Genomic DNA, 23,727 nt, shown 5'->3' with positions numbered 1-23,727 from the left:
CAACCCGCTACAGAATTAAATTACACAATAAGTAAATAACATTAAATTACTTACTTAAAATAAATTACAAAAATATATACACTTTTCACACATATACTAACATAAAAAACACTTAAAAAATTCGATATTATTAAAAATTCTATATTTTTAATAAACTATATTATGTACTTCGATATTTTGACTGTCTATATTTTTAAAATCGATATTACATTACTTACCTTCAAAACGATATTTTTGATGTCTATATTCTGTCCATTCGATATTTTGTCCATTTTATATTTTGGACTCCATATTTTGGTTTGTCTATATTTTGGAATCGATATTTTGACCATTTACCTTAATAAGTAATGATTTACCCCTGGATACTGTGTTTAAAGATGTTTGGGATTTCACAGGAAAGATATTGGGCTGATTGAAGGAGTCGCTCCAATGTGAATCACTCTGAAACCATGTGCAAAATTTCCTGGAATTCTACCTTATAATCTGAGTCCTGAGACTATTGCAGGTTTAGCCACTTTGATCGAGTCACGGATTGAACAGGAAACCCTGAGAGTAATCATGGGAATCCAGGTAAATCACTTATCATGTGAATTCAGAAGCCAAATAGAAAGTATAGGATTGTGCAGGATTTGTGCAAAATTAACTAGATTTTTGATAGCATTTTGTCCAATCGTGTAAAATCCAGCTGTGATACTCTATCAGATTCCTTGCGAAGCTGAGTGTTTTTCTGTCATTGATTTGTGCCAAGCCATCTTTTTCCATCCCTTTGCACCCGGATAGCCAATTTTTATTTGCATTCCGGTCAGACACAGTGTCTTGGCGCCGGGTTCCACAAGGGTATACAGACAGTCCATCCATTTTCAATCAAATATTGAAAAGGAATGTGAAGTAATTGCTAATGCCAACCCACTATGTTCTGGTGCAGTACATTGATGACTTATTGGTAGTAACAGGTACCCAGAAGGCTTGATTATGTGACACTATTGCATTACTGAATCATCTGGCAGTGAGCGGGCATAATGTGTCACCAACGAAGATACAGTTTTGCTGAAAGGAGGTCCATTATTTAGGATATCACATCGAGAAGGTAGTCAGGAAGGTGTCACAAGATCTTTTTACAGACATTCTGCAGATGAACCCACCAAAAACTCAAAAGGAGGTGTGCATGTTTCTGGGAATGGTTGACTATTGCCACCAATGGATTCAAAAGTTCTTGTTGACTGCTAAGCCCCTTCAGAGACTTATGCACAAGGATGTGCCAGGTCTAGTCCCATGGAGTGATGAATGCATGCACTCTTTTAACGAACTGGAGGGAGTCTATGTCGAGCTCCAGTATTGGAAATGCCCAACTTTAACAAAAGCTTCACTCTGTTCTGCAGTGAGCGCGAAGGCTGTGCATTGTCAGTTCTAACACAGATGCATGGAAATGCATGCAGACCTATTGCACACTTCTCAGCCACATTAGATCCTGTAGCTGCAGCATTGCCTGGATGTCCAAAAGCAGTTGCTGCCACATGTGTGAGTTTGGAGCAGTGTAGGGGCATTGAGATGGGCTATCCGTTGAAAATGCATGTACCACACTCACTCTGTTGAGATTTTGCTTACTCGTACTCAACATCTCACAAGTAGCTGGTTAACAAAGTATGAACAGGTGATATTGGGTGCTGAGAATGTCTGATTGGTGAGATGCACGAGTCTAAACCCAGCTACCTTGATGCCCTTACCAGGAAATTAAGTTGTGATTGATGAAGCAAGTAATGATTGTTTGGATGTGAGTGAACCACTATTGTAAACCACCTACGAATCCCACTCCAGAGATCCAAAAATTAATCCTACAAGTGACCACATCTGGCCTTGACCAAGGTTTCCTGTCCAAACTGGAACACCAATTCCTCAATGCAAAATCACCACACACAACAGTAATCCATACGCTCCTGAAAGTGCACAAAAATCAAGGCAACCCTCCATGTCGCCCCATTGTGTCTGGATGCGGTTCCATTCTGGAACCCTGGGCCTCTATGTCGACTTCTTTATAAAATAATTTGTAGCCGTAACCACATAGTATGTTAGGGACAGCATGCAAATGATTTCGCTGATTGAAAACTATCCCTTTGATCCCCAAACTGACACCCTGTGTACTCTTGACATTGAGTCATTGTACACAAACATCCCCGAAACTCACTCATTACTTGTGATAGAAAATATCCTTGATAGACATCCTCGACCTCATGCAGTCCCCACAATTGTTATATTGCAACTGTTGGAGATCTGCCTCACTAGGAATTATTTCTTGTTTGATGGGCAATTCTATCAGCAAACCAAGGGCACGTCCATGGAGGCTGTTTTTCTTTTTTTAAACGAGTTTATTGATTCACATACCACTTACACAGCTTTGTGCCTACAACCACAGAGGCCCGCAGCGTGGTTAATAACACTTCGAGTTGATGAACACAGCCCTTGTGCCGACATCCCTGAGGCCTGGCTGCAATATATCTACACAGATCAGTGAACTGTGCGACAGTAATAAAGTATTTTAAGCATTCTTAAAGTGTTATATCTTAAATGATTCAAACCTATATATTGTAACCTGAACAACCTTCCCTCCCCTCCCCCCTTTCCTAGCCTATTGTATCAATAACGTGATGCATGACTGTTGATTCCTTAGATCTTTTTGGTCCATCAGCTTCCAGCATGTCCGTCCTATTGTAAATAATATAGATTCCATTAGAGGAGACAGCATGTCTAACCCATTCTGTACACTCCTCATTAGGTCTCATCTATTCGCTTCTCACCCAGGCATAGTCTAATCACTGACCTGTAAATCACCACCACCCGTACCCAGCCATCGTACCAGAGGTTTCTATATGTCTACAGGTCTAGCTCTTTCAGGCATTAATTCCCAGTAATTCATCAATTGATCTCGACAATATGCCACTGCCTGTATCCAACCCGCAATTGTGGGGGGGCTGTGTTTTTTCCAGTGTATGGCTACCTGTCATTTTGCCATCAATAGTAGCATAGCTGTTAGTTTGTAGGAACATTTCGGCACCTCTAGCACAAATCCCATTAGTGCCAACAATGGAGGGAGAGTTTTCTGGTCCTCTGTGATATCCCCTATGTGTCTTCCCACTTCAACCCAAAATTGTGCCACCGTTCTGCAATACCAGGCCAGATGGATAAATGTTGTGTCTTGCGCCCCACATCACCAGCATCTCGCATCAGCTTGGAGTCTCATACGGTGTAGTTGGAGCAGAGTGCGATGTACCCTATGTAAAAATTTGAAATGTGTTAGCCGCAGTCTATAGTTTGGCGATAGGTGTTCTAATTGCGCACAGCAAAACTGCCATTGTTTGTCAGATATTGCTGAGCCTGTGTCGCATCCCCATTGTGTTTTAGAAACACTGGTCACACTGGGTGTTGTGTTTTGCGTTGTGTTTTAAATGCGGATAAGTTTACGTGGTGAAGGGTTTGCTAATATGTTTTCCAGTGCTGCCAAAGTGGGAGGCACTCGTGGGAAGCTGTCACATCTGGCTTTACTAGCAGCTCTGATTTGGTAGTATAATAGCATATCTGCCGTCGATGGCGTCTGTTGTTTACACATTTGTTGTAATGTAATAAATGTGTCTTCTGGATACAAGTCACTACCTCTCGTCAGGTCATGGGCTTTATCCCTAAGGGTGGTGGCCCAGTCAGTGAGTGGTGTCAGAAGCGGATTACCCCCTAGTGGCATCGAGGGGGCATAAAGTTCGCTTTGCCCTGCTCTTTGGGCTATTTTCCTCCACGCCCACCTTGTCTTTTCGACCGTATCAATTTCCATGTGCATGGAGGCTGTTTTTGTCCCCAATCTGGCAATACTTTACATGGATGCCCTAGAAACAAACTGTATACTCACCGTGCACAACCCCTTTCAATTTCAATGTGGAAGCGCATCATCGACAACATCTTCATGATCTGGTGCAACACACAAATCATGCTAGAACAGTTTTTACATTGATTGAATAATAATTGTGGGGACCTTAGATTTACGCTGAGCACTGAGGGATTCACTACCTTACAGTTTCTGCACATAAGACGCAACTGCACACTGAAAGAAGATTATTTATCGGAGACAAAGGTGCTCAGCTCCAAACTTACGACTAGAGGGTACTCCAAAAGACTGGTACACAATGCTCCAAAAAGAGCATTGTACTGCCCGAGAGAATGCCTACTTGAACTCAAACCCTAAAAATAACTCAACTGCATAGTATGTGTCACTACTTTTTCACCATCATCACATAAAATACGCAAAAGCATACTAAAACATTGGAATGTCATCAATGCAGGGATACGGAACCTAGACAGACCCCTCTTCACATTTAAGAAAACCAAAAACATGAAGGACTATCTGGTCAGGGCCGCACTACCATCTCCGCCTAGTACAGGTACACTTCACGAACACTCGGGTCCTTCCACGACTAACAGGACACGCAAAATGTGGAAACTGCACTGTCTGCAGATTTACTTCTGACTGCAAAGAATTTGCCTTTGGTACCATCAAATGTGCACTTAGAGAATTCTTCAACCGCAACACTAGCAATGTTATCTATGCCATATTTTGCCCCTGCGACAAGATTTACATAGGACAAACAACACAAAAAATACGGAACAGGATCTGCCAGCACAGGAGCAGACTACGCTGCAAAACACCAAATGCCCGTTGGTAGAACATTTTGAAACTGGTGGCCACACTGAAGATGATATCCGCTGGACAGTAGTGAGTGTGATAAAAATGCCCTCGAGAGGAGCTGACCTCTCCCAACTGCTCAACATAGAGGAATTGAAATGGATTTTGAGGACGGGCAGTATCCACACAGGCCTGAATTGACTTGAAGACTGGACGACACTGCTGTAATTCCATCCCTGTGTCGATCAATTGTTCAACAACCACTGTGAATTTAATAACATCAGTTCACATATTGGCATTAACTATGCAGAAACTTTATTTCTACCCCATCTGCATAACAATGCTGACAGCCAGTCACTATATATTTTGAAACGGTACTCATATCAGTGACAAACTTCCTAATTGTCAGAAACGATGTACACTAAGCACACCTGATTATACCACATACATGCTTAATCTGTAATTTTTGATCTAGACATGCTTTCACCTTCTGTATAACACCAGCAATTCCACTGATTGTGTATTCACAAAAGTCACTTAATATGTGCAACTGTCACGTTTCTAAGTATATCCTGTTGCTTTTATTCTCTTGACTCTATCACATAAGTCACCGAACAGTGTAATTTTTTTACCCTCCGTAGTCACTTCCGTAATGTCATTGTTCCATGCTGTCACTTACTGCCTGTATTCCCTACATCTAAACTCCAAGATGGCCGCCCCGTTCCACTGGTCACATGATCACGCCGATGCTTCCCATGAGTCACCCCACAACCGCCCGTGACCTCTTCCGGTAGCCACATGACCACTTAGCCACTCTCCTTAAATCCCCACCTTATACACACATCGGTCCCCTCGGATTGCAATCATACTCCGCGTAGAAGCTGCATTTGAGCTAAGCGCTCGCTCTGCGTCCCGCTCCACCCATATTTTGAACACAAAAGATACTGACAGCTAACCCAGATTTATCCCTCCAGGCCCATCGATTGATGACCTGGACTCCCCCCTCAATGACAGCACCACAAGCATTGCTCTCGTACCGAGGTAAGAATCCCTGTGTCTTGCTCCGACATAGGCAGCACAGCGCTACTGCCCACTTCTAATCACTTCTTCCTCCCGTCCCCTCCAGGCTGCCATATCTTTTTCACTATGCCATAAGTTCTAAGCATGGCCATCCTTGTCTTCAATCCTTAAGACGCCTGCCCCTTGTCATGGTAATTACGCCGATATCAGACTCCGGTCTTCCATGGTAAGCCAACTTCCTACTTTTACCCGATTCCCGCCGTTATGCCTGCTATCGGCTAAGCCCCCCAACACCCCATCCTTTCTTCTTCAGGTCAATGCGCCTCACCTGCAATCCAGATACATTATCTTCTGCCTCAAGTACAGGGCCACACTACAGGTATTGAGATGTATGCTTTTGGCGGCACATGAGCGTGTAGAAATCGTTCGGCTCAATAGCAAGCTGAAAACGGCCATTACCACAGAGTTTTTCATTGTGCACACCACTATTTTGGCACCTTGCTTCATAGCGTCACCATTTGATTACTCAATGCACGAGTTCCCTAATGCATGGACAGGATAAACACTCCCACAGACACCCCGACTGTCCGAATTGTAGACACAACGCCATTTTCTCATGCATAATCCCTACTAGTTATTGCTACCCATGTACCATGCCATTCAGAATGTTCTGTGTATTATCTGCATATTCAATCCCTGACTCACCACCTTTTTTCCTTCTCCCCCACTATTTTCTGCCTATTTTGTTCACACTTAACGTACAGTAAATTACAGGCAACTGTTTTCAGGCACTTTATCTGATAGTCCTGATGATGATCCAATATCGTACAGATAAGGACTGAAATGCCGTTGACACAGTTGTCAACCTTATACAGAGTGATTTTTGCATTTGATATTATGTAAAGTTGACCTCTCTATTTGTTGTTTCACAATTTATGTATTGCTCTATAGAAACACTCACAATTTGCCTGAGCCGTTTTACTTTGTTTGTCTGTTTTGTATGTGAGTCTATGGATACAGGCTTGTATAATACTTTTATTTGACTCGCAATTTTGTTCTATTTCTCAACTATTATGCATATTAAAATTGCCTTTATCTGTCTGGATACTGGTGCAAATATACTGACTAGGGCTATATTCATTATATATACATTCCTGATTGTCCAAGGGGCCAGTATCTCCTATAAAAAGAGATGTGTAATATGTCAGCAACAAAATGTAGGAAAGTAAACCCTTTAATAGGATGCAACTCGTTTTCATCAAGATGCCTCCTTGCAATGGTCTAAAATTTGTTTTAGTAATTGTGTGTCTGTTCTCTTGTTGGGAGGTAGCCTATCCAACGAGGTATAATGACAGTCTAACTGTAGCAAAACTGCTCGTTATAGAGCTTATACCACGGTTTGTATTTCCAACCTCTTTGGAATCAGATAGAGGGACACATTTCAATAATGAAGTGATACAAATGCTTCTATCTACTTCTGTATAAGAGGGAGTGACATTTCTTTTAGTGTACTACCAGTTTATTCTATTGCAAAGTACAATTTCAATATTATTACTCAAATTATGATTTGATCTTGATAGAAATACCTATGAAGAAACATGTAAATATTGTACCCTGCTTGCGTCCCATTTATCTTTTATAGTTTTATCCAATTTGGCCTGGTACTTGGCCTTTAAGCTCTCTAAGTCTTTCTGTATGGAAGTTAAGTTAGGCTGCTGTTCCAAGGAGGCCTTCTGTAACTCTACTCTTTTTGTTTTATTTCAAATAGAGATTCATCCTCTGCCTTCTTCCTGCTTTTGTTCCTATGTACCATTATAGATGTAAATGTCCCCCTCAAGTAAGACTTAAAGGCGTCCCATATTATTTGCTCAGATGCTGAGTCTTTATTAAACTGGAAGTATTCTGCCATGTCCTTCAATAGATCGTTTTCTTATGGGGAGAAATGTGGTCGTATTCTTGCGTGGAAAGTTAGATCCGATCGAGTCAGGAACCAGATAAGTAGCTTAGAGATACAGAGTACTGGGGATATATCATTTGATAATGACGAAATGTTGGGAGAAGTTAAAACTTACATGCAGAATCTGTACATGGGAAACTATGAAACTTCTACTGATGGTGCAGTGCACTGGTTAGAGAGGCTTTGCATTCCACATTTAACTGAGGCAGATAGCCTATTCTTGGGTTCTATAATCAAAGAGGGAGAGATATATGATCAACTAAAAAGAATGGCCAGGGGGAAGGCATCCGGCCCAGACGGGCTTCCAGTAGAAGTATATCAACTAGGATCTGCTATCCTAGTCCCCATTCTTATGTCATTATTTAATAAAATACATCAAGGTGCAGAGTCTATCCTTCCAACATGGTTAGAGGCTACAGTCACATTGGTTTTGAAGCCTAATAAGGACCCCAGGAGGGCTGAGTCCTATAGGCCAATCTCGCTGCTTAACACAGACTATAAAATCTTTGCTGGTATTTTGGCAGCGAGATTGGCCAAAGTATCAAGTCTGTGGTACACGAAGATCAGAGGGGTTTCATGCCCGACAGGCAGCTGAATGAGCTGACCTTCCAGGCTATTGCAGCTATCGACTTTGCTACAGAGAAAAAAACTCCACTAACCATCGTAGCAATAGATGCCGCTATGGCCTTTGACCAGGTCGATTGGCTGTACTTGTGGGAAGCATTATTAAAGTTCGGAATTCCAACTAATTTTATAACATCTTTGAAAGCGTTATATCTGCATCCAAGGGCTAGGTTCCTTGTCAATAACTCACTTACAGACTAGGTCCAAATAATGCGAGGTACTAGACAGGGATGCCCTCTCTCTCCCTTACTGTTCAATCTATATATAGAGCCCCTAGCTATCCAGTTAAGATCGGATGTTTTAATTAAGCCTTTCTACATGAATGAACTAGAACTAAAATTTGCTCTATATGCGGATGATCTCTTAATGTACACTTCCAATCCAGAGGTATCTATCCGTCGACTATTTCACCAGGCAGAAGCCTTCGGAGAGGCTTCTGGATATAGAATTAACAAAGAGAAAACAGAGATCATGCAGTGGAATCATGAGGACTCACTCCCTGAAACGAAACCCAGGATGAGATACTTAGGAATTCACCTGGTACAGAACATCTCTGAGATATCCAAGGTAAATTTAGATAGAGTCTACAAGGACATCTGCGGACTCTTGCATCGTTGGTCGGGACTGCCATTGAATATCTTTGGGAGGGTAAACTTAATAAAAATGGTTATTTTGCCGAAGATTACTTTAATTCGATACCCTTGACATTCAATCCCAAGGATATTGCCAAAATACAGGGAAAAATAGGATCCTTTATATGGAACTCTAAATCGCCTAGAATTTCCCTGAAAAAACTACGAAGGAAAATGAAAAGAGGTGGACTCGCTATGCCAGACATCCTTCACTATTGCCATTCTTTCCATTTCAAAAACTTTAGGATGATGGCCGATAAAGCCAATACATCTTGCTTGGGTCGACTATTTCAGACATTACTACATGACATCCCCCTAGGCCAAGGGTCAGACTAAAGATTTTGGGCACAGCTCTGAGAAATTGGGGTTTTTTCAGAAAAAAACTGGGCATCCCCTATTATACACCTCTTGCCCCAATATGGGATTCCCCTGGAACACCAGAATGCCTCAGAGATCAATTATCTCTTCCTCTTAAAACAGCTGGCATCATGCAGTGGCAGGATCTTCTCGATGGTTCAATGTTATTGGGGTGGGAAACACTTTGTAGGCTGACAAATGGATCTCTTACAAGGTTTACATTTTATCAGATATCCAGCTGGTGGACTACCATACCCTGGAATATAACTACTAACCCGAAATTTGAACTGGTCAAGAAAAAAAAGAGCTGGAAAAAAGAGATATCTTTTTGGTATGAAGCACTCAACGAGAAAGATGATATAACAGAACTAGAACTGAATAAGTTGTGGGGAGAAGTGGCAGTTTTACAATGTGATAACATATTTGCTCTTTGGGGAGATTCTTTTAGATTGTTAAACACTGCGGTGAAATAGGCCCCCTTGAAACGAAATCATCTGTTTACCCTTTATAGAGTGTATATATCCCCCCAAAAAATGCTAAAATTTACGAACCTTGAACATTGTTGCCCTCGCTGCAAGGCCATCGCAGCAGATGACTTACATATGTTTGTTGAGTGCCCAAGATTGTCACTTTTTTGGTCCAAAGTTGAAGAGTTTATAACAGAAGTCTTTGATGTTCAATTTACCATCACTCCCAAAACTATTCTTTTTGGCCTAGGGGAAGACTACCAGCTTAAAGATATGAGGACTAAATTCATATTTTATATAATGATCCTAGCTAGGCGCGAAATCTGCAAGGGCTGGAAGGCAGAGAGCGCTCCTACCTTTGCCGAATACCTTAAATATATCATATATGTTAGTGAGTCTGATGTTGCATGTGATAGCTCTAGCCTCACTAAGATCTGGGCGGCCCTAGAGGCTTGGCGGAACAGATGAGAGTATTCCTATAATTTCACCTGGGAACTGTTGGTGCTTGGTCTCCAACCCAACCAAGGGCCTTCTAGTATAAAGGGTATGGAGCGGACCTAACAAACAGCTAAATCTAGAGGGGTTTTTCTCTCTCCTTACCCAATCTGGATTGTATCCCTTGGATGGAATCCTTGAGGCCGTTACATCGCATTAGGGAAAGGAGAGGATACCCTATCTAGAATACCCATCATTGGTTTATGAGAAAAAAAATAAAAGGAGAAAAAATATTGTACCAGATGCACGCACTGCTGAAATAATAGGTGAATTTTTCCAGCCTACACAAAGCATAGATACAGTACATGCGCATAGACATAATTTAACTTTCTTTTTACAAAATATAGAAAAACATTTTATAAATTCAATTTATGATAGATGTGTGGAAATTAGGAAAAAGGCTGAAATACAATAAATAATTCCACCTTGGCCACACCCGGAGGGTGAAATTGAAAAGGGCGAAGCATACTCTGCTATGGATTTGGATTGGCAACATACAGGGAAGCTATGCATATTGAGACACAAAACTGAATTTAACCATCAATTTGTTGGTTCTAGGTAATGTGATCACACCTTCCGAATTGAGGGAGGTTGGGGTTTGTATCTCAGAGGATCTGATCCTGTTTTCCCAGGGTTGTACTATGTTTGTGTAAAAAAAATGCCTATAACAGGTTGCCAAAACTTCGGTATAGATGCTGCTATTTGGGAATAGCTTTTCCAAAAATGTATCATGTTAATCAGGCTACCGAAATCAACGAATTTAAACATACACCGTTAAGAAGAGGAATTAGTGCTGCTGAAATAATTAGGGATATTTTTGGTGCAATGATACCATCATTTGGGGTAATTCTAAACTCTCACAAAATTTGAAAACTCTCTACTATAGTTGATCATTTATCAAGCAACACAGCAGGAGCTCTCTTTGTAATATGTTATGTTATGTTACGTGAATTTGTACTGCGCACAGCTGCCCCAGCTAAGGGGCGTCCTGGCGCATGGCAAGGTAACACGCAGTCGTCACAGGAAACACAACAGCCAAAGAAAAGGAACCAAGTTAAAATAAGAAGGTTTTAATAGCCTTACGGAAGGAGAAAAGATCCTCCAACAGCCGAATCTCCACCGGGAGGGAGTTCCACAATTCGGCTGCTTTGACCCGGAAGGAACGACCACCAACACGGCACAACTTATATCGAGGGATGATAGTAAGAGCTTGGCCCAAAGATCTCAAAGGCCGAGTGGGGACGTACCAGGACAGGAGGTCCGTAAGAATTTGAGGGGCCGTACCCTTTAGAATTTTAAAGGCCAGGCACAGTACATTGAATTGAATTCTGGCCCTAACTGGCAGCCAGTGCAATGCTTTCAAAGTACTGGAAACGGGGCAGAATCTAGGAAGACCAACAATTGCTCTAGCGGCAGCATTCTGCACACGTTGGAGGCGGGTGACTTCAGCCAGGTTAGCCCCCACCAGGAGAGAGCTGGCATAATCCAGGCGCGATATAACAGTCGCCTGTATTACCAACTGCCGGGTGCGGGGGTCGAAGAACTTCAGGACTGGTCGCAGAGCCCGGAGGATTCCAAAACAACAGGCGGCCGTTTTCTTCGTGTGCCCCACAAAACTGAGAGTGGGATCCATCCACACTCCCAGGTTTTTTAATTCCATCACCGGAAGAGGGGCCGTAATAGATACAGAAATGTTTGCTATCGGATCTGTGGTGTTACAAAACAGACTTGCATTTCATGTCTTACTCATAAAAGAGGGTGGAGTCTGTCACATGCTAATATTCCAACAGTGCTGTGCTCATATTCTTGACAAAAGAACAGTTGTGCTGGGATAAAGCAGCAATATTACTAAATTAGAAAAATATTTGACTGAATGGAAAGCTGATGGTGTACGACATCCTATTGGAAAAGTATTTACTTCTGTGGGAAAATGGTTTCCGACATTGGGAGGTAGTGTAGTGGAGAAAATATTAACACATACTAACTATTGCACTGGCAAATTAAAAAAAATAATGATGATTTGATTTATTGCAAAAGTACAACATTTGAGAAGCATATTATGGGAATAAAGTTAAAAAATCAGAAATTGAACAAGAAGACAGACAATGTGGGTACTATGATTTATTAAAAGCTTTAGAACAAACTAGGCTAAAACTAATGAAGACATCCACTTTATAAATGTGGCATGAGATAAAGATAAAGATAAGAGTGCGAGTGCTCGATTCACCATCAAAGGAGGAATTGATAGAGCATGGATGTTACCTTTTGCCTATTTCTATGAATTCAACTTGGGATATTTTTATAAGAGCATGACTAATGTGTGTTAGGTTACCACGTGTAAGAAAAAACACAAATTGAATTTGATTTAGATACTGTATTGTTAAGCATGCAACATTTTAAACAGGTTTATAAGGACATTTAACCATAAACAAACTAATGTAAAGTTTATCAAATGTATTGATATGCTTTTCTTTATACATAAATGAATGTAATAAACAACCGATAACATTAGAATGTGTAATGAGAGCTCGTGCATTGAAGAGAAAACTGATGCTACAATAATTTGTGCTATGTAAGGTTTATTTTAAATATGCTTTTGAATTCTGAATGATGTATTAACCTATAACGTGAAAAGAGGATAGAAAATTAGCATGTGAAATATTAACGAAGTGTTAAAAAAAATATTAGCAGTACTTTATGCTCACATAATGTAGATTCAAGTCATTGATCTGCTAATTGAATAACTAATGCATGGTATTCAATAATAAGATTAATATTTTAGCATAAATTCCTCATGCACAAGCTGTGTTTCATGAAGGCCTCAAACTTCCTTTTCTTTCTAGCATAAACTTATGAACTGAATAGTCTAAAGCCTATTGTGAAGTTTCTACTTATGCTTTATTACTCAATATTTCCTTTAACGTTTGTGGCCTATTTGACTGGACTGGCAACAAAATTGTTACTTCCAAGATCACATGCTTAGGAAAGAACTGACAAAGGATGAGAACATGAATATTTATTTATTTATTTATTTTGCATACTTATATAGCGCTATACTGTCACCCAAAGGGCATCCTGGCGCTTTGACTCAGTAGGCCGAACCATCGATGCGGAGCTTAGGCTACTCTAGGAAACAAATGAGTTTTCAGCCCTTTTTTAAAGGCTGGAAATTCACCCTGACTTCTTAACAAGAGCGGGAGGGAGTTCCAGAGTCTGGCGGCCGCAAAACTAAACGACCGCCCTCCCATCCTTACCCTCTGGACTCTAGGGACCGACACCAAATACGCAGATGAGGAGCGAAGGCTCCGAGATGTAGTGTACCAGGAGAAGAGATTCTGTAACAACATTGGGCTCTGCCCATGTATAGCTCTAAAAACCAGACAGGATGCTTTTAAAAGGATCCGCTGATGAACCGGCAACCAGTGTAGATCCTGTAGTGCCAAGGTAGATGAGGCAGTGCGTGGTCGAGAAAGTGCCAGCTTGGCTGCCATATTCTGAACCCGCTGCAGCCTGCCCACCAGCGTTCTAGGCGCCTCCAGGAGTAGTTCGTAACAATAGTCCAATCTGCTTAGGATCAGACCCCGCACTACCTCTGGCCTAGCCTGGGCTGGGAGAAGTGGTAGGATCTTCCGCAACATCCAAAGCAACATCATACAAGTGGCTACGGACTTGTTTACGAAAACATCCAGTTGAAGGTTGGGGCCAAACATGACCCCCAGATTTCGAGCAGACTCTGCAGCCGTCACTGTTCCAGAAAAGGAAGGAGGCCAAAAATCATCCGGAAGAACACGCGGTACACGGTCATTGGAGCAGTAGAGTACCTCCGTCTTAGATCCGTTGAACTGGAGGGAGTTGGAGCACAACCAGTTCGATGTGGCAGTCAAGCAGCGGTGGAATGTCTCTAAGGAGACGGCATCTTTGCCCTCCAGGGAAAAGACCAACTGGGTATCATCGGCGTAATTAAACACCGAGATAACGAAGGATTTTATCAGTTGGATCAGAGGGCGGAGGTACAGATTGAATAGTATGGGGCTGATGGCCGAGCCCTGCAGTACCCCCTGCCCGACTTTCCGCACGTCCGACTTAGAAGGCGGCAAAGCCACTACCTGCGGTCTGTTGTTAAGGTAAGAGACTAGTCAGTCCCTGGCCAACCCCGTAACCCCGCTCTCCTCCAGTCTCTTGATGAGCATGGAGTGGCTGACCGTGTCGAACGCGGCCGACATGTCGAGCAGCACTAGAAAGGCTGCCCGGCCTGTGTAGACCCGCGAACGAAGGTTGTCTAGCACTGCCACCAATGCCGATTCTGTCCCGTGCGCTGGCCGAAACCCAAACTGGGCCACATCCAGCCATGCGTTATCCTCAAGGAAACTAGATAGAGAGCGGGTAACCAACTTCTCCAAGATCATAACCGGAAAAGGGAGCAGGGAAATAGGCCTTTAGTTTGTCAGACAGGTGGGATCAAGTGTGGGTTTTTTCAGGAGGGGGGAAACTACCGCTAGTTTCCAGCTCTCCGGGACAGTCGCGGTAACAAGCGACTGCTGACAGATGGAGTACAGGGGGTGGAAAAGTTCATCCTGGAATGCTTTCCAGATTTTATGCGGGAGAGGGTCCAGCGGAGAGCCAGATGATACAGTCTGTGCCAGTTTACAAAACTCCTCAAAAGAAGGCAGAGAGAAGCAGCTCAACTGAAGATGATTGGGAGGTTCATCCAGGATTCCCCGACTGAGAGGAAGACTGTTCCTCCAAAAGTGGCTAGGAAATTCCTACGGTGCCTCCGAGCTAGAGGGAGGACAGCTCAGCAGGAGGCAATTAGGTGGTACTCCCGGCACAGCCAAGCCAGAAAGAAGATCATTCAGTTGGAAAGAGCTGAGAGGTTCCTCTGGAGCTCCCAAACTGAGAGGCCAACAGCTCTCCCGGGGTCGACTGGAAGGCTCTTCCGGAGCTCCCACACCGAGAGAAGAATAACTCGGCGGGGGTCGACTGGAAGATTCATCCGGAGCTCCCGGGCTAGAAGAGGGACGACTCAGCTGAGGTCGACTGGAGGACTCTTCCGGAGCTCCCAGGCCGAGGTGCAGGCGGCTCGACCGGGGTCGACTGGAAGGTTCTTCTGGAGCTCCCAGGCCGAAATGCAAGCAACTCGGCCGGGGTCGACTGGAAGATTCTACCGGAGCTTCCATGGTAGACTGACTAGATAGACTGTCTAAAGAGGTCGACAGAGACAGAGCCTCCCCCGCAAGTCCACTCAGAATCGTGGCGATCTTATCCTCAAAGGTGGCTGCCAGAGAATCACACAAGACCTGTGAGATTGGAATAGTATTCATGGCACCAGCCGGATGGCAAAGGTCATTCACAATCTTAAATAGGGACTGAGATTTATTAGTCGCCTGGTTTAGCGTATCCTCCAAATATACTGCTTTAACACACTTAATCTGTGCTTTGTATTCCTGTAGTGTCGATCTAAAAATTGTTTTTTCCGCATCCGAATAATGCCTCCTCCACATCCTCTCTGCCCGCCTGCATCTCAACCTTAGCTGCAAAAGGTCAGGGGTGTACCAAGGCATGGCGCGGTTCTGTCTGTTCCTTGATCGACGCAATGGGGCCGCCTTATCCAGGGAGTCGGAAATCTGCCGACATAAACTGGCATAGCTCTCATCGACATTGTTTCCAAGTGCAAAACCTTCAAGAAGAAGGGTAGGCAGGACAGAAGATTTTAAAAGTCTGGACCAAGGTCTACCCATTTTGATATTGCTCTGCCCTGTGTCACCCAGGACTGCAGGTAGGCAAAGATGGAAAAAAAACAGCGCGTGATCCGTCCAGCATTGAGGCATGATGTCATTCACCACTACATGCTGGGCGTCGGCAAACACCAGGTCCAGAGCATGACCTTTCTGGTGGGTCGCAGAGAGAACCAGCTGCTGCAGCTGAATATTATTACATGCCTGACAGATGTCATGGTAGGTAGAGTCTAAAGGCCCCTTTGGCCATAGATTAAAATCTCCCAGAACTATCAGTCTATTGTGGGAGTTGGAAAGATCATAGATAAGAACTCGCCTATTTCCTAAATGTCACAACCAATCATATGACAAGGTACAGTGGTATACTTTTACCCACTACATTATCTCATCCTACTGTAATTAACCAATGGGACAGAGTAGTATGACAAAATTGGTGATGTTAAGGGGCGTAAACCATAAAAAGATGGAGTGTAATTGCCCAGGGGTGGTTCATTTCCTGCCCACCTTCTCTACTCATCTTGTGGTATGGAGACTGATGATTTGGACTTCCAGATTAAAGTGAACTGTGCCAAAATACTGCGTTTGCTGCCAGCTGGTATGCATGCGTAGTGGAATCTTTCTGGCTATCAGGTTTCCACAACAGCTGTGGCATGGACGCTGCAGTACGGACAGGGGCAGACAATTCTGTCTATGAACTGGAACTGGTCATTCGGTTAATTACTGAACTTTCATCCCTAGGGTTTGTACAAGAGATAATTGCTTTGTATAGACTCGCTTCTTTAGAATATAATCTCCCTTGGCTGAGGAAGATAATTCCTTTCAGATTGAATTTCACAGTTTGTTATTAAATCCTTTCAATTCATAAATTAGATTCCTATGCTAATCGTTTGAAAATTGATAAAGATACAATTTGAGATAAATTATGCTGCTGACTCTGTTTCATTATTTGGTTGTGGCCCATTAAATCTGAGAAATCCCATCAGTAAAGATTGGATGTTAACAATTATCTTATTCCAGGTCTTAATTTGATTATTGTTTATCCCCAAAATATTCTGGTCCCTTTCAGCACAGAACAAGATCCATCGGAGGATCTAATGAGATTAATGTGGTAGCTGAGGTTATTCTGAGATAGAAATGTAAACAACTAAAATAATTTATGAGGCCCAACACATTTATAACACAGTCACAGGTCAGCACAGCAGGGCAGCAGTCCTTAAGAGCCGCTGTCCAGCAGAGTGGCTTTCATTTCAGCAGCAGAGCAGTCATTTTTCCTGGCGGAATTTCCACAGGTCTTGGAGTGTATTGAAGTGTTGGTCAAAGTCAAAAAATCTTTTATAGCGCACATATCACCGTTAGGTCTCAAGGCACTTGCACACCCTTCAACTGGCTGAGTTGTATCTAATTTCACTTGGAGAACAGCTATGTTTTTAATTCACTACAGAAGCGTTGGTTGTCTGGGATGGACATAAGATGGGGCGGAAGCTGGTTCCAAAAATACAGGGTGAGATGGGAAAAAGATCGGCCACCGTTAGGCACAGTGCGAGCCCGCAGGGGAAATAAGAGGAGCTTAGAACTGGATCTAAGAGTTCTCACGGGTTGATATTTTTTCAGTTTTTTCCCAAGATAACCAGGACCGGTGCCATAAAAGCTTTTGTGTGTGAGGCTTAGGATTTTAAACTGCCCTCTCTTCCTAATTGGAAGCCAATGAAGAAGCTTCAAATTGGGGATGGATGGCGAACTAGGAGGCAGATCTAGGATTAATCGGGCTGCCTGTTCAGGTGTCTGAGGTCAAGTATTTATACCCAGTTGTGTGAAGTGAGGAGAATCTTCTAGAGATATCCCTTTAAAGTCCCCAGGCATCCTGTCTTCCCTGTCCTGGCTCTAGACTAACTACAGGAGGTATTCAGCTCTTTGTGGCTAGGCACGACACAGCCTATTCCAGTGTAAGTAGGGCTCTGCCATCCCATCTGACAGTGATGGCCCTTCCAAGCACACCTAAGCTCTCTATTGTGTGTGGCTGTATAGGAGCAATACACAAAGGCCAACTGTCAGCTACACTCAGTCATGTGACCCAGAGACAGGCTTCAGGTAATAAAGGACTAAGGCAGGAAATGTCAACTTTTAAAAAGTTGCGAAAGCTGTGTTTCCAACAGAAAAGTTGAAAGCATCCCCCGGTGCACACTCTTGTGTGTTTTTTTTTTTTTTTTAAATACTCCACAAACAGTTAATTTAGAAAAGTTCATAGACAAGTTTTTGAAGAAATAATCTTATTTTATACTCATAAGTTCATGTCTTTGTCTTGTACATTCATGTATTTCATTTCATTCAAAACATTTCACATGTTAAGTCCAATGCATTTCGGGCTTGAAGGCCCTTCATCTGGGACAAGTAGTGTAATATTCTCAGATTTGCATAATTTAACAATCGTTATGGAGGTTTATGGACGCGCAGCGTCTCCTCCAAGATATTTCCTCATCTCCCGCGAAGCGTCCATAAACCTCCATAACGATTGTTAAATTATGCAAATCTGAGACTATTACACTACTTGTCCCAGATGAAGGGCCTTCAAGCCCGAAATGCATTGGACTTAACATGTGAAATGTTTTGAATGAAATGAAATACATGAATGTACAAGACAAAGATATGAACTTATGAGTATAAAATAAGATTATTTCTTCAAAAACTTGTCTATGAACTTTTCTAAATTAACTGTTTGTGGAGTATTTAAAAAAAAAACACACAAGAGTGTGCACCGGGGGATGCTTTCAACTTTTCTGTTGGAAACACTGCTTTCGCAACGTTTTGACCGACGTCTTTGACAAGAGACGCCACCCAGGCAGTCACCTCATACCTTTAATAAATTACATCAAATGACTTAAACCTTTAGACAGATTCTAGCTGTGCGACTCTCCACTACTTTTGATCTAACTTTTAAAAAGTGGCATTTTCAAAACTGTAATTTAAAATACGACTTCACCATGAGTTAGGATTTTTCATTACGATTCAAAACACACCGAACATGAACTGGTGACCTGCTTCTTTTTAGAACTCACTAAATGTATAAGCTAACTTCAATGTTTTCCTATGGGAGAGGTAGACCTTGCAGTAGCGAAAAACAAATTGAGGAGTTTTTTACTATCAGGACATGAAACATTTAAAAGTACATGTCCAACTTTTTAAATACCCTGCACTCTGCCCTCTGGGCTGTCCATGGCCTACCCTGTGGGTGACTTATATGTATTAAAAACGAAGGTTTGTGGTTGGCAAGATGTTTTTATTTTTAAAAAGGGGGTATCCAAGTGCACTCCTTTGTTCATAATGGTTGACTTGTCAAATTTAAGCAATGTAATCTTTTTTTGCATGCAGCCTGGAATCGTGGTTTACCCTACAACCATGTCTTGAAAGTTCATCAATAGCTGTAGCGAAATAACACTCCTGTGCGTCTGGCACAGGAGTTTTACTTCGCTCCAGCTTTTTGATGAACATTTTTTTTTCCAGGTTGAAATGGCAGTTACAAACTGCATACACAAGCTGCAATGTCAGACATGAAACATGTTTAGAGGGCTACTTAAGTGGGTGGCACACTAAGTGCCCACTTGTAGCTTTTAATTTACAGTCCCTGGGTGCACCTAGTGCCACTTTACTGTGGACTTATAAGTAAAATAAAATGCCAATTAGGGATAATGTAATGTGGCCATGTTCTGAGGAATAAGCACATACATGTCCGTTAGCACAGGTCAATGATGGTAACGTGCGCAGAAAACTGATAGCCAAAAAAAAATAAAAAGGGGAAGGCATACAGTTTGGGGTCAGACCACCCTAAAGCTGATAGGTCCAACACTGAAGCTGCTTTTTTGTGATGGATGATTAGCAAATGATAGCAAATGGAAGAGGTTTCAGTGCCCTTATGTTATTAGGTCCTTCACTGTCATTTGCCGCTGTTAACCATCAGATCTTCCCATAACGCCTGACCAAAAGGCACAATTTTAGTCGAGGCCTTAGATTGGATTCTAAATTTATTTCTATAACATCCTTTTCGCTTCAAATAGACTACTCAACTCGACCCCTAAGCAATTGCAAAAACATGATATTCAGCGCTCCTCTCTCCTTCTGTTTACCCCATATCTTACGTTAAAACAGGTACTTTGGAGTCTGGTGCATAAAATATTACTTTTAAATCTCTTTGTATACATTGGATCATAAGGACTCACCCTCCTTGTTTCTTAGGGTAAAAAACACTTTCTGCCAAATTGTGCTCATTCTCTGTATATCTCTGCCTAAATACTGAAGAACTGGGGTGGTAAATCTAATGCAGTGGGGCAAAATTATGGAACTCCATGCCTCTTCAGATCGAAGTGAAGTCGAATCCTCTACACTTTACGAACAAATAAACACTTTGGGCCTCATTTAGGGCCAGAGGTACACGTCTTTGGGTTTCAGACTACCTAATAGCAAATTGTGGCGATTTGCTATAATGTAATGACAAACAGCTACGAACAAATGTGTGTTTAACTCAGTTAACGATTTCCAGTGGGTCGAATATAGGCCTAACAGCTTGATATTCATGAGCTAGGTCTTGTTTGCAATCCATTGGGAATCCCAAAAATGACAGTGATGAGGTCCTGCGAGGGGTCAGCAGACCGCCATATCTGTGTTTGCTTTTAAATAAAGCAATTTGTTTTTGAAATGCAGCCCATTTTTCTTAAAGGAAAATAGGATAAGTTTCAAAATGTAAAACGAAAAGTTGCCTGCTCTTAAAAATGTTTCCCCAACATTCACAAAAGGGAAGGGGCCTCCACGGGACCCCTTCCCATTTGCAAATGGGTTACCACCAACTAGGAGTAGGCGATACAATGCACATTTTTTTGAGACTGCATTTTGGTTGCAAATCATTCTCACATACCACTGTGAGTCGCCTTTAGGAAGGGACACCTAAGCATCCTTCCGAATACCGAATTGCAAACCCAATTTGCGATTCAGCAACAGGTTACAGAATTGCAAATTCGTGATTTGTACATAAATAAATGCTTTTTTGCAGTCACAAACGGCCCGATTCTGTGAATTGGGCCATTAGTACCTCAAAAAAGCTACATACATCTTTTCCTTCGAGTTTGTCGGGCAGCATACTCTCCCAAAAAGATTGGTCTGAATTCAGAATCGGGCAGACTGTCCTGTTTCTGCAAGCAGTGCCCCCGCCGACTCCGCTTGTGGAAAATGACTTCAATGGTCCGATAGACTTGAGGCCATCAATTTAAGTACATATGTGGTGTGCCTTATTACAACAGAGGATTTAATGTGTTTTTTCTGTTTGAGCACAGCAGAAAAAGCCCAGATTAGAAAAAATGACTTCCACAACCCAGGAGAAACCACCCAAAGTGTCAGGGTCATTAGTATTTTGTTTTACAAATACAAACTCCCAGTTTGATTAAAAAAAAAAAAGAAGTTTACTGAGCAACTGCATCAAAGCCAGCAAGCTTTCAGTGTTTTCCGAGATGCCACAAGATCTTCATCAGGCCAGCTGAGATCTCTAAATATATCTTGTGGATGGGTGGGTCACCCGCCAAGCTCTAATAAAAGATTCCCATGGTTATTTGACAAGCAAACCAAATGAAATAGTCCTCTTAGGACCTCAGTTGTACTCTCTTTACCACCAACACACTTCTTTGTTATTGAATGTTTACACTCTCTGCTTTAGTGATTTCTAAGCTCAGTTATCTCGATATGCATGGAAGAGATACATATGATTTACTGCAAGTGAAAATGTAATCTAAATACTCTTTGCACGTGTTTATTGGTGAAGCTATTCAATATATTTCTTGCATTTGAGTAGCACTCAAGCTTTAAGGGGGTTACTACAGAACGCTAATACATTACAAGTTTACAATTGGCATGTACCATGTCACTCACGTTTTTGCATGTATCCATGATACTAGAGTTTTAAATATAAATGACAAAAACACAGTAAGTGCATAGATTTTTAAAGCATGTTTCATCATTGCATCACAACTACCTTACAGCCGAACTCATGAGCCCACTCTCACCTTTTCTAAGGAATTGTCCCTTTGTCATATCCATTACTTTTTCAGACACCTTGGAATAGTTGCACATGTCATTGTTCTTCATTGCTTCAAATGAACTATTTTTGACCACTCTATCAATTGCATCTTCATCCAGCTTCTTGCCAAGGAATTCACAGATACGCACAACGCTGCCATGCAGGTCCTATAAAAGCAAAGAAAATAATTGATTTTTACGATACCCATATAGCTGATGGTAGATTGACCACCAATTTTAGCTGCAACTGGAGGTTTGTAGGTATGTATTTATGTCATTTATTTATAAAGTTTTATATAGCACAAAAAATGACCTGTGAGGGTATCAGAGTGAGTGACAGGTGATATGAAGTAAGAAACAAGCAAGACACACGAGAACAGCCACTTACCTGAGATAGGTGCAAACTGTTTAATTTATCAAACTGAGGAAAGTAACCTCCATAGGATAAGACAATAGACATGATCCAATAAATGAGTAAATGATCATGGGTGAATATCAAGAGACAAATGTGTGAGCTAAGGCGGAACTTTTTTCATAAGTAGTGTTTTAACTTCTTTTGTTAAAGAGGCAGCAGAAGGGATCAGTCTGATTTTCACAGAAATATCCGAGAAGGCTCAGTTGCAAGTTTTCCTTTTTATTGAATATCTGCGGTTTTAGCAACTAGGGGCAGGTGCCTCTAGAGGATCTGCAACCACCAGATAATTCTAATTATTGTGCCTAGTACCTTGGTGTGCTGTAGTGTGAAGATTTGTGAGTCATGCAAGCAATTCGTTGTTGTATTTTTGCCTGATAAGGGAGCCATTTTTAGACAAGTATTTCAATGTGTGCTAAAGTAAATAGGTAGGAACCATAGAGCTGACTGAGACACTCACACCTTATCGTAGTGTTACTGTTAGAGTAGACTTAACAATAGATATTCCTGCAAATTTTTATATGTTTAAGTTATTACGAGGACTAAAAAATGAATGTACTAGGCTATTTTGGTCTGGTTGCACTGACAGCACAACCCGCATGATTTCTCTCTTGTGTTTTTCCATTTTACCATTTTCAGAACATCGTCAAAATGGGATCTATGTTTGCGGTGTTCTTTTGCTCTGTATTAACTAATGTGCTACAATGTTCTCATGTTTAAAAAAAATAAAGGCTGTTTCTGCCTCTAAGGCAATGGGGATCATTATTATCCATTATTTGGGTAGAGCTTAGAGTATCCCGATTTATGTAACAGAATTTGGGTGATAGGTTTGTGTCATGCAACTTCATTATATCAGCCCAACGTTGCCCTCTCACCTTCTTTAAAGGGCATGATTCTCTATTCCTCAGAACTTATAAAAGGTGCATTATTGGAGATGTGTGACACCCCTTTCTTCGCTCTTTGATTTTGTACTTAGAATATTTCTGGCGGTCAGCCATACTCTTCCTTATTATGAGTTATTGAATTGACTAACTCATCTTTTTGCTTTATGTTATGATCCTGAATTTTGAATATACTCTTGTGGATTTTACTTTGTCTATTGTCCTGCAAAGGATTTCTTTTTTTGCCCTAGAGCCCTTGTCCTTTAGGACTGAAAGGGCTCTGATCTTGCATATAGGTTCTTCAGCCCATAAAATGTATTGGAGCAGTCCACAGAAATTACCCATGGATTAGATACAAGTACACGTCCTAGTAGATGCACATGTCATACGATCTTGAAGAAGAAAAATAAAAGGACGAGAACAAGAATGC

General features: G+C 41.8%; 1 protein-coding gene across 1 annotated transcript in view; it reads right to left on the bottom strand.

Annotated features, from left to right (window-relative positions):
• Positions 1–23,727, bottom strand: part of LOC144767505 (sulfotransferase 2B1-like) — a 565,054-nt gene that overhangs the window by 12,102 nt on the left and 529,225 nt on the right. The window contains exon 7 of the mRNA XM_078650923.1: positions 21,992–22,172. Within this exon, the coding sequence (XP_078507049.1) occupies positions 21,992–22,172 (181 nt within the window). The remainder of the gene's footprint in view (positions 1–21,991; positions 22,173–23,727) is intronic.

This window comes from Lissotriton helveticus, chromosome 7, assembly GCF_964261635.1.
Source record: "Lissotriton helveticus chromosome 7, aLisHel1.1, whole genome shotgun sequence".
In the NCBI taxonomy this organism is placed as follows: domain Eukaryota; kingdom Metazoa; phylum Chordata; class Amphibia; order Caudata; family Salamandridae; genus Lissotriton; species Lissotriton helveticus.
The sequence above is the reverse complement of the archived record's forward strand: the minus strand, read 5'-3'. Positions and strand labels throughout refer to the sequence as shown.